The following is a 17125-nucleotide window of genomic DNA, read 5'->3' as shown; positions in this document are numbered from 1 at the left end:
GTCACTTAGGCTCTGTTTGTTTGCATCTGAATGGAATCAATTAGAGATTGACTCTGATTCGGTCAGAGGATTTGGTGTTTAGTTTGACATCTGAATGAGGATTTCAAAGTCTTAACCATTCAGATTTGAGGAGGCGCTGAACCATTAAGAGGAGTGGAGCCTCTTATTCAATCAGAGGCTCTGATTCACTAGACAGGGCCTAATCTAATTCGGTTACAAATTCAGAGGAGTGGAGCCTCTTATTCAATCAGAGGCTCTGATTCACCAAACAGGCCTAATCTAATTCGGTTACAATCTTAACTCATTCTTATTTAGCCCACCATGTTTCGATAACAAATAATGGTTGTTCACTTTTTTATTTGAAAAAAAAGTGGATCTGAATGTTGTTAATATGTTATATTTGGTTTATTATTAAAAATAATTAGATTTTTATAAGCATGCTCTTAATTTATTATACCAACAACAACAAGTTCTATAACTATCATATTAAATTTACTTCAATATTACATTTACTAAGTGATTATATTTCTCATTTTGATTTTGTATTTGATTAATCAAAAACACATGTAGACCAAGTTAGGAATACAAGCATGCCCAAAACATATTAATTAATATCAATCATGTTGACCCCCCCCCCCCTCCCCTTTTGTATTTTTATAAATAGTTAACTTTTCGGTAAATACTTGGGACACAATTATGTAAATAAATCTATATAATAAAAGAAACCAATAGAAGGACACATGTCAACCATTTATTTTTTATAGATAACTAATATCAATTAAAAGATAATTATAAAATTAAATTTAATATAAATTTAAACACTTTGTATCGGAGATAATATAATATTTTAAAATATTTATCAGATTTCAAAATTATTTATCCTGAAATTAACAAAAGATGTAAGCTATCTACTGGTCCGAGATGGTCCAGGAAAAACTAGAGGCAAGATCGTTCAGATACGTGATCATATCGAGATAGCCTAATGTAAATGATTTATTTATTTTATTAAACTGAGTTGAGAGTTGAACACGAAAATAAAAGTATAGAACCAATAAACATTGATTAATATTTTTGTTTACACCTTATAAACTATGTTTACGTGACATTTATAAGAATCATCACCGCAATCACCCCATCCATCGTATACCGAGTATATCCGTTGGTTTTTTTTAAAGATATAAATTTTTATTAGATTCATTCAACCCGAGGTTTTTTATAGATTAACATTTTTATTTTTCAGAGTAAATTATGATTTTGGCCCCTGTGGTTATATCATTTTTACCCTTTTATCCCAAAAAGTAATCTTTTAACATCTAAGTCCCCAACGTCTTTTTTCTAACCCTTTTGGCCCCTAACACTAACCCCATCCATTTACTTTTAGGGGCCAAAAGTGTTAGAAAAAAAAAACGTTGAGGGCTAAAAGGTTTAGAAAAAAAGACGTTGGGCGCTCAGATGTTAAAAGATTCCTTTTTGGGCCAAAGGGTAAAAGTGATATAACCACAGGGGCCAAAATTGTAATTTACTCTATTTTTTACTATACAAAATTACATTTATGCAACTCGTGTAATACACGGGGTTTTTAAAAATATAACTTTTTTTTTATTATGTAGTATATAAAATTAGATTTATTTAATCCATATAATACATAGGGTTTATAAAGATATAACTTTTTATTGTTTGGTATATAAAATTACATGTGTTCAACCCGTATAACACACGAGGTTCTTAAAAATGTAAAATTTTCATTATTTAATATATAAAATTAAATTTACTTAACACATGTAACCTTTTTCATTATTTAATATATAAAATTAAATTTACTTAACCCGTACAATACACGAGGTTTTTAAAAATACAACTTTTTTATTATTTAATATATATAAATTACATTTATTCAACCCATGTAATAAACGAGATTTTTAAATATATATTGTTTTATTATTTGGTATATAAATTTAAATTTATTCAACCCGTCTAATAAACGAGATTTTTGAAAATATATTGTTTTATTATTTGGTATATAAAATTACATTTATTCAACACGTGTAATACACGGGGTTCTAACCTAGTAACTAATAACGCTAATTGTCACACTTAAAAAAAATAAAGTATACAAGTTTTTATTTAGTTCTTGGAGTTGTATACTAATAATTAGTTTTGTATTAAATAAAAGAAGTCACCAACTATATTTTTAGAATATGATAATATAAAAAAGACAAGTAGAAAGAAAATAAACTTCAATATCACTTGTGATCAAGTGTACAATACATTATTAGCTTCATGGATAAACCATCATCGATATGCATACATTACAACTTCATTAAACGCATAGATCGATGAACTCGAGAAAACAAGGCCGAGACAAAGTTCGAAAAACGAGAAAAAAAAAACCCGATATGCTTGCATAACGGTTAACCTTTAACCGGTGTTCTGCATTCCAGCAGCAATACCCTTCATGGTCAAGATGAGTGTGTCCTCCAGACCCGGGGCATACTCACTGGTTGGGTTCAAGTGGATAAGTTCATCAGCCGGTTTGCTTGGCTCAGCATATTCTTTCGAAATATGCGGCCTTAAGGTCACATGATAATTCGGGTCACGGGTCCGTTTTAGAGTATACGCTTGACAAACGTTTAAGGTTGTGATGTATGAATCACGCAACTTAAGTCTTTGTTTCAAGTAGGGATCGCCCTCGAGCAGGTCCTTGTGTCCAGCAATCTACAAATCCGAAAATAGAATCAGATTAGTGGTGTCGGCCCGTTTAGTTATTAAATGAGCTTATTCGGGTCATGTTTTTATCTTTAAATAGCTATTGGCAACTGAAATGTACCAAAAAGAGGTATAAGGGTATTTTATGAAAAAAAAAAAAGGTGTAAAAGAAATGGACAATGTGTATTAGCAGCCAACCCGAATCGACCCGTACCAAAAGAAACCCGTTTGATTCGAAACCGTATTGACATGAAAGAGAGTGAGTTATAAACGTCGAAAAATGTACCTTGAGGAGATAATCTTTGGTTTCTTCATAGTTAGCTCTTAACGATTCTCCAAAGGGCCATAAGTCTTCAGAAACAAGTAGCTTGTCGTTCAAGGCAGCAATGCCGGGGTCTCCTTTAGCAAACACCATTTCAACTAAATCGATGGTGACCCGAAAGAAAGGCCATTTTTTGTACATTTCTTGAAGCATTTGAAGATTCTTGCTGTCTTTTTGAATGACTTGTTTGAATGCAGCACCGAACCCGAGCCAAACAGGGAGATGGAACCTGGTTTGGGTCCATGCAAAGATCCATGGAATGGCTCGAAGTGATTCTATGCCGCCACTCGGTTTTCGTTTTGATGGGCGACTTCCGATATTCATACGCCCGTACTCCATTTCTGGTGTGGCCTGTAGAATTACAAAAAAATGTGTTGGGGTTAACTTATTTTTTTTATCTATGTTTCGAACCCGCTGCAGAGTGCGGGTGGTAAGCCACTAGTTAGTAAAATTAGATAACAAGATGTGTATTGAAGAAATAAATTGAAATTATTAAGATAAGACACTCACAAGGCGGAAATACTCGACAAAACGTGGTTCCTGGAACACAATAGAACGATACTGTTCGGTTGCAACAACCGCCATCTGGTCCATAAGTTCACGCCACTCGGGCCTCGGTGAGATCGGCGGGTTCATTCCGTGCTCAAGTGTAGCTGCACAGAATCGTTGCAGCGTTCTAAAACACAAATGTTCCTCACCAAACGATTGCTCAATAACCTCCCCCTGAACTGTGACTCTTAACGACCCCTGAATGGTCTCAGCAGGTTGGGACAGGATAGCAAGATGGGTGGGCCCACCACCTCGGCCCACGGTCCCACCACGCCCGTGAAACATAACAAGTTTAACTCCAAACTCTTTTGCAACGTTTTTCAGCTCTTCTTGAGCTTTGTAAAGCTGCCACGCAGCAGAAAACCGCCCAGCGTCTTTTCCGGAATCGGAGTACCCGATCATGACTTCTTGTTTCCCGTTAATTCGGTTTTTGTACCAATCGACTGAGAAAAGACGGGCCATAGCGGCAGGGGCAGCTTCCAGATCAGCAAGTTTTTCAAAAAGCGGGACCACGCGTAACGGTTGTTTTACGTGGCATTCGCGTTGAAGAAGCTCGACAGCGAGGACGTCAGACGGTGACGTGGCCATTGAGATGATATAAGCACCGAAACAATCAGCCGGGAGTTCTGCCAACACACCGAACGTGTCCAAAACATCCTTAATTTCCTCGGTTTTCGGGAGATCGGAACCGAAAAGCGGACGTTTTCCCCTGAGTTCAGCTAGAAGCCATTCTTGACGTTTTTCTTCAGACCATTCACGGTAGGACCCGATTTCCAGATGTTGAGTGATTGCGTCGAGGACGTCTGTGTGGCGATCGGATTCTTGTCGTATATCGAGTTTCACTAGTGACAGCCCGAATGTCGACACCTGTCGTAGAAAATCTAGAAGGCTTCCGTCAGCAATCACACGGTCACCGCACGCACATAGTGATCGGTAACATAGCTCCAGGGGTTCTAGGAACTGTATAAATTTATAAAAAAAAAAACATAATTATATATATCATAAAGAAAAGGACATTAGAGTCAAGCTAACAAATAAAGAAAGTAATCAGTGATACCTGTTCAACATTGGTGTAAACCGCCTCTTCTGGAATGTCGGATATATCATGCGCTAACAAATGGCGAGCACGTTCACGTGTATTATATAACTTATCCCTTACATCACCGAGAATTACACGATAAGGTTCAGTGGGAGGAACCTGTTTCCAGAACTCTATAAAAAATAAAACAGAAACCGAAAAAAATTACGTCGTGTTCTGTAAAACAACATATAACATTAGATACAAAAAATAATAAATTTGGACCATTTTGTACCTATGTAGTGCTTTACATCTCTCCTTGCTGTTCGAAAGAGGTCTTCAGCTCGAACGCGTAGTTCATCGGTACAACGCCACATGGACATCTAAGAAACCCAATGTTAGATTAAGATCAATGATCATTCATCATTAATCACAATGAGAAGATGCATAAAATTCAAATACCTCAAACATTAGATCCTCGATCTGCGAAAAGTACATGTTTGCAGCCATCATTCTTGCTAGTAAGCAAACATCCCTTGTTACCTCAGGAGTCACTCTTGGATTACCTGTATTTACGACAAACAAATGTTATTCGATTACGTATTCCATTTTAAGTGTATATGTAGCTTAAAAAAATGTGTTATAACATACCGTCACGGTCACCACCCATCCATGAAGAAAACTGAATAAGAGGTGCATTATACGGAACACGTTCATTAATCCCGATATTCTTTAGAGCGGTGTCGACACGCCGTAAGAACTTCGGAACACCCTTCCATATTGTTTCATGAAAGTAACTCATTCCAGCTCGCATTTCATCTTGCGGTGTCGGTTGGGTCCTTCTGATCTCATCGGTACGGAAAGCAGCTTGGATCTACAAAACAACATAAACATATAAACATAGTTTATATAAATGATATTTCACATAATGTAGCTTGGATCTAACAAGATTTTGGATCGGTAATACTTACTTCGCGATGTAAGGCCTCATCGAGTTCTTGCTTGTCATCGGGAGTGATGTCTTTAGCATATAACTGGGCCAGACAGTTACGGATCCTATGAAGATAAAGAGATCAATTTTAAAGTTGACTAATTGACCAAATCAGATGCATACACAGATTAAGGGAGTAAGGCATTAAAGGGTATACCTTCCATGCTTCTGAAGTAAAGATCTGCGGACCGATTGAGTCGGATGAGCGGTCAACACCAAGTCAACAGTTTGATTTTTGAGTGCATCAAAAACCTCTTCAGGGGACTTGTTAAGCTTATACACAAGCTTCTTAAGAGTTTCTTCAATATCCGATTCGGTTGTCGCATTAGCCTCATCGGCAAAATCACCCTTTTTCAGCTTGATCCTTCTACGGAAAGCGATCTGAACCTCTTCAGCCAGATTGGCTAAATTAAGCATGTGAGAGAAAGCTTTTGCAATGACAATCGAATCCCCTGGATCTAAACTGGTCAACACACTTCCGAGCTCCTCGAGCTTCTTCGGGTCACGCTTTCCCTCGTATTCAGCAGAAAGCTCATAGCATTCTTGAACCTACACAATCAAATATAATAATCAAGTCATCAATTAGTCACTTAACAAACCAAGAAAAAAAAGAAAAAAAAATATCTTTGATACATTTTGTTACACGATCAAACATGAAATCAAGTCATCAATTAATCACTTAACCGATCTAAGTACCCATTAATCACTAATGTTAATAGACTAACAAAAAAAAGTAAACATCTTTCTGAGGCATTTTGTCGAACACCTGAGGCTCTACATAAACCCTAATAAATTAAACAAAAAAAGTAACAAAATAATCAACTTATCAATAATGAGTAATGTTACCAATCTAAGTACCCATTAAGCCATTAATCACTAAAATTAAAAGCCCAAGAAAAAAAAGTGAAATTTTCTTTCACGCATTTCGTCGAACACCTGATGTTCAACTCCATAAAACCCAAAAAAATCAAACAAAAAAGTAACAAAAACATCAGACTACAAGAACTCATACCGTTTCCTTAAGATCTTCTCCATGTAAATCCTGAAGAATATCTAGAAACTTATCCAACAGCAACGCATCATACTCAATAAGCTTATCATCCTCTGAAACTTTTCCGGGAACCAAAAGCCTCAACTGAGCGTCGATCGATGCCAATTTCTCCAAATTCCGATTCGCCATTACACAGAATCTTTCTTCAAATTTCCCCCAATCCTGAAAAAAAAAAGTTAAAATAAAAGCAATCGGATCAATGACAACGTCACAAACTTGTGATCGCGGCTCATGATTCCATAAATCGAAGCATGAACAGTTCAGATTCAACATAAATTAAACAAAAATTGGTAGGTTGTTAACCTGATGATTGACGGATAGATTGATAGTAGATTTAGAGGTTTTGGTCAGTGATTTGAGACCTAAATGAAATGGTTTAGGGATCGGGTATTTATAGAGGAACTGGTTGAGTTTTCAGTGTAGAGTCGTCACCAAATAGGCATACTCCACGCCTGAATCAGAGGGATTTTTATATTTTTCTTTAAAGTGTTATTATTATTATTTAATTAATCCAATTTAATTAATTATTACATTAAAGCCCATAGGCATATTTCATGAGGCATTAGGCATATTACATTAAAGCCCACCCATAGGCATATTTCATGAGCATTAGGCATATTTCATGTTCAGAGAGTGAGGGTGGGGTATGTAGCGTCACGCAGACAACAGAGGGTTTACATTCAGATGAAGTAGCGGAGGGTTCGAGTCCCACAGACGACAGAAGTAAAGAAATTTGTCGCTAAAAAAAAATTAGGGAATATCGTGAGTGCTGAGTGTGGTTGTTTTTCATCATTTATTTTTTATTATTTTTAAACAAATGTTAAATAAAATAACAAATGAATAAAAGACTAGCATTAACTTATTTTTTTTAACATTACATCAATAAAAACATAATAAGTTTAATTTAAAAAAAGGTAAAAAACAAGTAAAGTGACTAACATGTCATGCTCAACCAAATTTTTCGGAAGTGAGTGTGAGTCTCGATTGAGTAGCTCTCGATGGTTTATTGCTATTTGACAGTGTTGTAAAAATCACGATTAGGCGGCGACTAGTCGGCGATTCATCGCTAGTCGTCCAGTAACTGAGTAATTTTTCGTTAATCAGTCCATTAATCGCTAGTCGGGCCTAGTCGGACCTAGTCGGCCAGCAAAAAATCGGTGATTCCGGCCAGATTTCGGTAAAAAACCTGTATATTACGTCCACAACCTCTAAATTCCGGTCACATTCCAACCAAACCATGTGAATTCCAACAATTAATCTTGTATACATAAAAAATGAGTTGAGTAAGAGTTAAAACCTAGCTATTTAAAATATTTACCGATAAAAATGTGTGTATATATATACATAAAACTGAAAATTACATATAAAAAACCCGATCCAATTAATCCCGAGTGGGCGCTAGTCCCCACCTCACTGGTCGACTAGCGGCTAGTGAGTTCTCCAAACTTGCTATTTGTTCCTCGTCAAGACGTCAACTTCTTTGGCAACCCGTTGGATATCATCTTGAAAGTGTTGTCGAGTTGTGTTCCTCTTGTCCCTGTAAAATCATATTAAATGTAGAATTACGGAAGTGTATACTATGTTCCTAATTTTGTTATCCTTCCAAAACCGTGTCGAATTTTACACGATATGCCAACGCTAGTTTAGGACAATGAATGGTCGTTCGGTATCCTTTCTTGCCAATTCTTAGGTTGATTTGATATTGTTTTTGTTTTCATCCGTGGACATATAAACAATATTATAATTATAGAATATTCAGGAAAATTCCCATCAGAAATGTAATAATCGTGCTTATCACCCTTTGACATAAAATGAAGACTCGGTGTGATAACATCTATGATGTTGAAAATTAGCGACTGATTTAGAACATTAATATCGTTTTTGGATCGGTAACACCAAAGAACGCATTCTAAAATCAAAGAGCATGTGATGCCACAGCTTCAAGCATTATCGTCGAGTCACATGATCACCTCGATGGTACTAACCTCACCCAGAAGTGGGTCAGTTTCACCACACCCTATATGTGCAATCGATGCTACCAAGCATATCAAGAAAGTCGCGTTCGGCTTCATGTAAATCATATAGTTGGATGTCATTGCGTCTGTCTGTAAATACTTATTACCTTAAATCCATCACCCCTTTACAGGATCTGTAAATACTTAACCTTGAAGTTTTTATGACATATTGAAATATTTTTTCCCATGATTCAATGCAGGTTCTATACATAATTTGACAAATTGTAGATGTGTACTTTTGTAATATGGTACCGATGAACTTTTACATCATACTTTTGCCTGAACCATGGCTTGTCTCTCTCTCCAAATCCACAACTATTCATTGGCATAGTTTTCAGTTCATATGAAAACAACGCCTAAATAATTAGTCAATATATATAGGATCTTTAGAAAAATAATTACGTACCAAACATTCATGGGTAGCTTGACGATCCAAGTTTAAATCATTTTTTTCTTGTAATTGGATGTGAACTTCATGTGTCACACCCCAACCGATGGTGAAACATCGGAGTGAGACGAAAACAAGATTGAAAAATACTTCATAACGACTAAATGTGTCAAGTATATAAAAGTAAATTTTTATTTTATTGCTAACGGTTCAAGTACATGATTTGGAAACAAAAGTACAACAAATAACGTATGACTAATCTAATAAACATAAATTAAAGTTTGGTGCATTTCTAGTCCTTCCTCCTATATTCTTTTCAATGTGTTATGATCACTATCCTGCAATATATAGTAAAATAACATGTCAACACATAAAGTATTGGCGAGTATACAAGTTTGTGTGTACTAGCATAAGTATAAAAGAGTTTATTGAAATCCACATGGCAATAACGTATACTAAGGCATCGCATATCATAATCTAGCATGCAACACATACTTGTCAACCCAAAGTTTCCCGCTAGCGTAATCTTGTCGTAGCAACGACAAGACCGTTTTGTTTGACTTAATATGACCTCAAGAATACGGGCGATGCGTTAATCCTATAGCGCTATACATGTTAAGAGAGGCTTGTATGAAGTTAATGACAGAGTTTGTGCAAGTAAAGTTTCAAACATGTATGTATTTCTAAGTATAAACGTATAAAGCATGTATGTTGGATTCGGTTGCATGGATAAAGTATTTACGTATAAGTGTTTGTGTGAGTTTTGGTACAATGTATATATTGCACCCAAAAGTGATAAAACGAAAAGGGGGTCATGTATACTCACGGTTTTGCAAAGCTTTCCAATTTAACGGAGAGTTGACGAGTTGTTGATATTGGAACACCGAAGTTACCCTACATTGGGGGAAACGAAGGTGTGTGAGTATTCGGATTTAATGGGGAGTTTGGATTCGGATTTAAGTATATAAAAGTATATGTACACGAAAATATATCTCGTCTAAATACTCATTCGAACACTAAGATTTTATGTGTTTTCATGGGTCCTAACTTGCCCATTAGAATCACAAACGAGGAATAAAGAACAAATATAATATAGCCTAAGTTCAGAACATCTAACCATAATCCGGTTAGTATCATTAATTTGGCTAGATATATATTTTATATTATATAGTATAAGTCTATCATATAATATCATATAATTCATGTAAGTCAAGCATGGAGGTAGGATGATTAACATCCATTGAACCTCATTGTATGAATTCACCAAAGCACAAGGTTATCAACATAGTTGATAACTAGGTTGGTCATGAATAATAATAATAATAATAATAATAATAATAATAATAATAATAATAATAATAATAATAATAATAATAATAATAATAATAAAAATAAATAATAATAATAATAATAATTACAAACTAACTAGTTTTCCAAGTAGCCATGTAAGATCAACTCGGGTGTTCCATACCCATCATGGCAAATGTTGGAGGTGGGGTGGGGTTGTGTTACTTTAAGTCTTGGAAGCTACTTAGATAAATATAACAAAAACAAGCAAGTGAGTTAGTGGAACTAGTTTGGAAAGCCAAGGCTCTCACGGTTCAGACCTTCACCAAAACAAAAGTCTCACCATATTGAAGATGGTGAGCTTGGATGGTTTCAACACTTGTAGGTTGTCCAAAACCTTGTCAAAACATAAAGTTTAGAGGGTGTTTGCACCTCTAAACTCATAAGAATCGACCCTAATCAAGCTCCATAACCAAAAGTTTGGTTAGAAGTAAGATGGGTGTAAGTTTGAATGAGTATAATCAAGTTCATAAAGATTTACATAAAGGTTCTTCCAAAACAGAAAGTTTGGACCACAAAATGGTGATGTTCCTCCTTGGTTTACCATGGTAAACTTGTGGAAACACTCCTAGAGGTGTTCCAAGCGTTCAAGTAGAATAAAAGATGAAGAAAAGTAAGATAGGTCCTCACTTTGGTACTTAGAGAATTCTGCCACAAGTTGCAAATCCAACTAATTTGGGAGTGGTTTGAGAGTGTAGGAGAGTTGGAAAAGGAAAAATGAGGTGATGGAGGTTTGGTTTTATAATAGAGGGTTAGGGTTTAGTGTTTAATGAGGTTTAAATGTGATTGGGGAAGGAGAAGGTGACCAATGCATGAGGCTGAAACAACATTCTGTAGATCGCCAGCCTTGGCGTCACGCGAAGGCAAAGGGGAAGGGGCGTCGCGTTTTGGCCACAACAGTTTGATTTTATTACCCTTTAACCCCTGAACTTTCATATGTTTGTCATTCCATGCCAAAACTTAAATATTTAACATGTTTTCAAGTATGGAACGCGTATGTAAGCACCAATTGCGTATCGTGAATGCGTGAATAGCATTTCGAAGGTATGGCAAGTATTAGATTGCATATAAACACGTAATTGATGATTGATTGTGTGTACAGTACGTATGTGTAAAGTATGGAATTTCACTATGATCAAAGACACGGATTACAAAGTTGGAAAAGAATACGAATATAATAAGATTATAAGTTTCCAAATATAGAGATACGAATATGCTTTCTAAATAGGGAAAGTATGGAAAATGCAGAGAGTTACACCCTGCTGGCTGCAATAACATTTGGGTTGTGATTATAATTTTTTGGTTGAAAATATCATCGGTCTCGGATGATGACGATGATGAAGATGACTTGGATGAGGATACCATGAGAGATGAAAAAGTTTAGAATATTGTGTAGATGGTAAAGTTGAATGGAGAGTTGTTTATTAATTATAAATGTAAAATGAGTTATGTAGGTGTAAGTTACTTCGTTTTTTTATTGTTTATAACTGTTATACAATAATGGCTTACAATTTTCCACGCCTGTTACCACACGCATGTCCTTTCCTGATCACACCTCTTCACGATCATGGGGAACAGTGTGCTAGTGAAGTGATCCGACGTGGAAAACCCTCTTTCACACTCACGACAGGACGCCTCATGGCCTTATTGACTACTTTATCATGACTAAAAGCAAAACAACTTACAAGTAAATTAATTTTATCCATTGAAAGGTGAACAAAGTTTCATAGCATAAATTAAGTTTCTCACATGATTTGATTTCTTTCGATTTACCACACTCATATATATACATATGTATTGTTTTGTGATACATATAGTGGTTATGTAACCACACAATGGTTCCTAAATTTTTAAATTAAAATTGATACAATGATGAATGTGTTCACATACATGTCTATAAGAGATGATCGTTCAATCTTGTCTTGGGTGTGTAAAATGGGAAAGTTTGGCTTCCAACTGAGTAGTTACAGAACTTTGATTTTACATGGAGATTTGACTGATTTGTTAAATTTTGTTGTCATGGTTGTTTATGTTGTCGTGGATGCATGGAAGACCGAGGATCAATGACAAAGTGAATGCAGGATTGAGAGTGTTGCTCAAGTTCTATTTTTGTCAGTTTTTAGTTGTCTTTGTTCTACTTATAATTCATGTGGTTGTGTTTTATAGGATGCTGATTAATTCCTTGTATAGATTTCCAATCTTGTTTCGTTCTCGTCGTGTGTGGCTTTGAACTTAGTTTAGGTGTTTGGTTTGCTAATGGTTGGAATTGTGTGATCTTGTGTGTTAGGCCTTAGCATTCTTGTTTTTGGGGTTAGTATCCTCCTTGGGGTACATCATGGGACGCTTTATGCCCTTAGCGTGTAAATATTGTTTGTTATCTCTAAATTTGTTAAGAGTGTCATCTCATTTGCTAAAAAAAGGGCCGCTCAATACAAATTCAATTGTTAATTTTTTTTGAACGGCTAACTGCTTTCCACGTGTAAACCCACCCTTTCGGAGCTATGTCCAAAGGCCGACTACTCGACCACCGCTATAAGCGTAGCACACCCCTGATGCGCGGGAACCCCGTGGAATGGGTAAACCCTCACCCCCCATTGAACTCGAACTCGGGTTGAATCCCGAGCCGAGCCTTCACCCGGATGTCACAACCACTGCGCTGCAGATGGAAGGACAAATTCAACTGTTAATTAGGAAACTATGATAATTAAATAAACACGCATACTGTTGTAAATCAACGGTCTATTAGCAACCAATATATAACTCTAATAAATATGAGAGAACAAGACTATAAAGATCATGTAGAGAACAAGAATATGGAGAATAAGAGAACATGAATTCTTATTCATTAAGATATCATCATGCAATACAAAGAAACCTATATATATAGGGCTCTTACATAATACAAAGGAAATGAAGAGATGGGAGTTAGGATGTGGATAGTCACTTTAATATAGTTTATTTATAACACTCCCCCTTGACTATCCACGTAATAAAAGAAAACAATGTATTATACACTTGGTGTTGTTGCCTCGTTAAAAACCTTGCTAGGAAAACCCAGTGGGACAAAACCTCAGCTAAGGGAAAAAGAGTGCAGCGTGTATTTTCTCCACCTGATACTCTTGGATCAGGCATGTTGCCTCATTAAAAACCTTACTAAGAAAACCCATTGGGATAAAACTTAGTTAAGGGAAAAAGAGTGCAACTTGTATAATGCTCCCCCTCATTTTTACATGTATCCTATAAGTGACTTAGGTCCGGCTTCTTTGAAACTTGCTCAAACCTCGTAATCCATTGATGTGCAGCTTGGTATGTTGCTTGATCCATTAATGTCAAATCCTTCAATGAGCATTGATGTATGATCTTCATGTGAAATTTTAATTGCCTTCACTTGTAAGTAGATACCATAAGATCCATGAATATGTTTTGTTACATTCCCTGCACTTACAAAACTAACCAAACTTGTTGATGGGTTAGTAAAATATGAATCCATATCTTTTGTACCTTAAGGGTATAAAAATATATGTTTTACCTGTTACATTATCTCCTCATTATACACGAGTTATATCTTGTCAATGAATTTCATGACATGTGTCTGTGTATAAATACTAGCAAGATATATAATTCGTATTTAATTATGGTACTTCTGGACCAATGATCTTTACTTCTCTGATAGGAGATGATAAGAGTCATTTTCTATACCAACTACTTGGTCATCATAAAATGTATGTATACCATAAGCTTTGTGCGTATGAACATGTCCACCATCTTGTATTATGATTGATGGATAATAATAATACAAATGCTTATTCTACATATCAAGCCACATATTTGCAATACCATCTTTAATTTGCAAATTCTTCCTTTAATAATTGAGCTCATTTTTATCTTTTCAGGAGATTCAATGATATCATCAACATATATTAGAATACTCATAAACCTCATATTGTTCTTTTAATGAAAACAAATGGATTCACTACAATTTATGTATTTCTCTCTTTGCTGAGCTCATTAGTAAGTCGATTATACCACATTTGAATTGACTATTTTAGTCCATACTATCTTTTTTAACTTTATAAATATACATTCTCATACTCCTTTCCACTTTGACCAACAATGTTTGTGCATACACTCTTTAGGAGTGTTGACACGCAAACCTCCTCATTGATTTTATGCAAGGATATCTTAAACACTTGCTTCATTTGTAAAATCCATATTGTACCATGTTTGTACATTGTGTACTTTGAGATACCATAATAACCAGGTACACATTTTCTATGTATCTTTATTGGAGTATTGGTGCACAATAATTACATGCATAAGGTGTTTCAATTAACCTCTTAAGCACTCAAATGCTTTAGGATACTCATGGGGAGTTCCAGTTATATTCAATTCAATAACATATACAACATGTATACGTATACAGATCCGAATTTAAATAATAATCATAATATTCTCGAGAACTTATTTTATATGACTTAGTATCAAGTGATACATAACTTTCATACGACGCATGTCAATTCTCTTTTATATATTACCAGACTAATAAGATATTGGAAAGTCAAAACATCCACCATGGGAGAATATGTCTCCTCATAATCAGTCATAAGTCTTTGCAAAAATTCTTGTACCACCAATTTTGACTTATATCACTTAATTTGATTTTCACATGATTCGCGTAAAAGACACATCTGTATCCAACATATTTTACAACTTCAGTTGTATGGACTGTTGTTCTAGAAACTTTCCATTTCATTAGAGAACTAAACTCTGCCTTATTTGCGTCTTTCTATTTTTTGGCCAATCATTTCTTACTATTCATTCATAGGCAGATCTTAAACCTGATCCTCATCATTTAATCATTTTAAGCGCTAAATTATATAAAACAAATATAACGACGTCGATTTTTATTTCGATTCCATATATATCTTAGACATGATACAACTTATCGAGATCTCTATATTTTCAGGTACCTGAGCTTCTTCTTGAACCATCATGTCTATTGTCTCTTCTTTAGATCTTATTACTATAACCTCGACTTGACCATCTTAATTACTTGCTCCAATTTTGAGGAATTTTATTATTGGAATCGACTAGTCTACCACGCTTCAGGCGTGCAATAGACTCATTACAAAATATGTGGTTGTCCTCTTGGACACAAATATAACTGGAGCATAAGCAGTTGATTATGTGACTTACTTAGTCACTCTATTTAGGTCAGTGAACTTGTCTGGTAATTTGTTCTTTAATATTGGTAAATGAATTATACTTTAAATTTCTAGTTCATAGTTTATAGTCTGAGGATCAAGATGACATGATAATTCATTTCACTTTTCACTTTCCAACTGCTTGTTATCTCCCCCTAATGTTGGGAACATTCATTCACTAAAGTGAAAAACCAATGAGCCATAAACAAATTTCTCACAAATGGCTTTAAGTATTCAATCATAGATGATTATTATACCCAACATATTCTTAAACTTTTTAGAAGTCTCATCTTTGTGCAGTTTGGTGGATGAGTTTCAATATATGTCGCACAACCAAAATCTTTGATGAGACATCTTTGGTTCCTGACCAAAAACCAACTGTATGGGGAGAACTATAACTTATTGGCTTGATGTGAATTGATGATATTATATATAAAATTACATATAACTAAATGAACTTTTGCTCCTCTCATGATCATTGTCACACCCCGATTTCCACGTGGTTCACCGGTGGGCCCGGTGGGGGATTACCGTGACGTAGTTGGCAACAATATAGTCAAACCACACAATATATAAATGCACAGCGGAAGCATAAAGATAAATATATTTCAACCATTGAATGTAATATCAAAGTATCACAATCGTCGAAATATAATCCACAGAGGATCAAAATAAAATATAAATATTGTTCAACAGACGTAGGCATCTTAGTCTTGCGAGACTCTTTATTGATGCTAAGGAGAAATATCCAGCCAATTACGCTTAGTACCTGCATTTAATCTTTTTGGGAAAATACGTCAGTTTACACTGGTAAATACATTCAACCGACACTTTTGAAAAGGTTTAATAAAATTGATTTGAATGCACAAGGCACAAACTCTTTATAACTTGGGATAATTTATAATTATCTTGTAAAAGAATTACATGTTCACTATGCGTTCGGTTGCCCGGGTCGTGCCGGGTTAAAGGTTAATAGACACGCCACAAAGCATAAAACCGTGGCGGGAAAACCAACGGCTATACCTTTATAATTATAGACACATTGTCGGGTGTACGCCTACACCCGCGTGTCGAGGTCGTGGCCATTTCGTAAAATGCTGCCAAGGATATCCGGGACATGGTCATTAAGCTCCCAAAGGCGTAAAGCCAACAAAACAAATTTCTAAACGGGTCACATTGAAATCACCCGACTACTAATGAGTTGGGGTCAATTGCCCGACCAAGCGGTATTTTAAATACCGTAACCCAAGCCCGTATAACGGAAAATAAGTTAAAAGTATTTACCTTTGCAAGTAATATCCTCAATCAAATCAATGCAAGTATCTTTTACTGGTCTCCTATTCTGGAACGAAGGTTTATAACAACCTATTAGAATCCTAACGGGTCTTTAATGTAGCCTTAGCTAGACCGGTTGGTTTCAAAGGATAACTACGGCTTAATCGCGTGAAAGGCGAAAACCGGGAATGGAATGTGATTTGGACCCAACAAGTTTGAAGACTTGTTTCATATGGGTAATATAATCACACTCTGGATT

At 35.5% G+C, this 17125-nt stretch overlaps 1 protein-coding gene across 1 annotated transcript; it reads right to left on the bottom strand.

The window, feature by feature from the left end:
- Positions 1-2220: 2220 nt before the first annotated feature.
- On the bottom strand, positions 2221-7098 carry LOC110929879 (phosphoenolpyruvate carboxylase 1). Its single transcript, XM_022173063.2, has 11 exons — positions 6941-7098; positions 6599-6799; positions 5744-6135; positions 5567-5651; positions 5247-5469; positions 5058-5161; positions 4891-4978; positions 4635-4789; positions 3539-4537; positions 2993-3379; positions 2221-2715 (listed from the first exon to the last, which is right to left on the bottom strand). Exons 2-11 carry the CDS (start codon positions 6764-6766, stop codon positions 2419-2421), a joined length of 2898 nt encoding a protein of 965 aa, XP_022028755.1. The 5' UTR covers positions 6767-6799; positions 6941-7098; the 3' UTR covers positions 2221-2418.
- Positions 7099-17125: the final 10027 nt, after the last annotated feature.

This window comes from Helianthus annuus, chromosome 11, assembly GCF_002127325.2.
Source record: "Helianthus annuus cultivar XRQ/B chromosome 11, HanXRQr2.0-SUNRISE, whole genome shotgun sequence".
NCBI lineage: Eukaryota > Viridiplantae > Streptophyta > Magnoliopsida > Asterales > Asteraceae > Helianthus > Helianthus annuus.
This window is presented reverse-complemented; position numbering and strand designations above follow the sequence as displayed.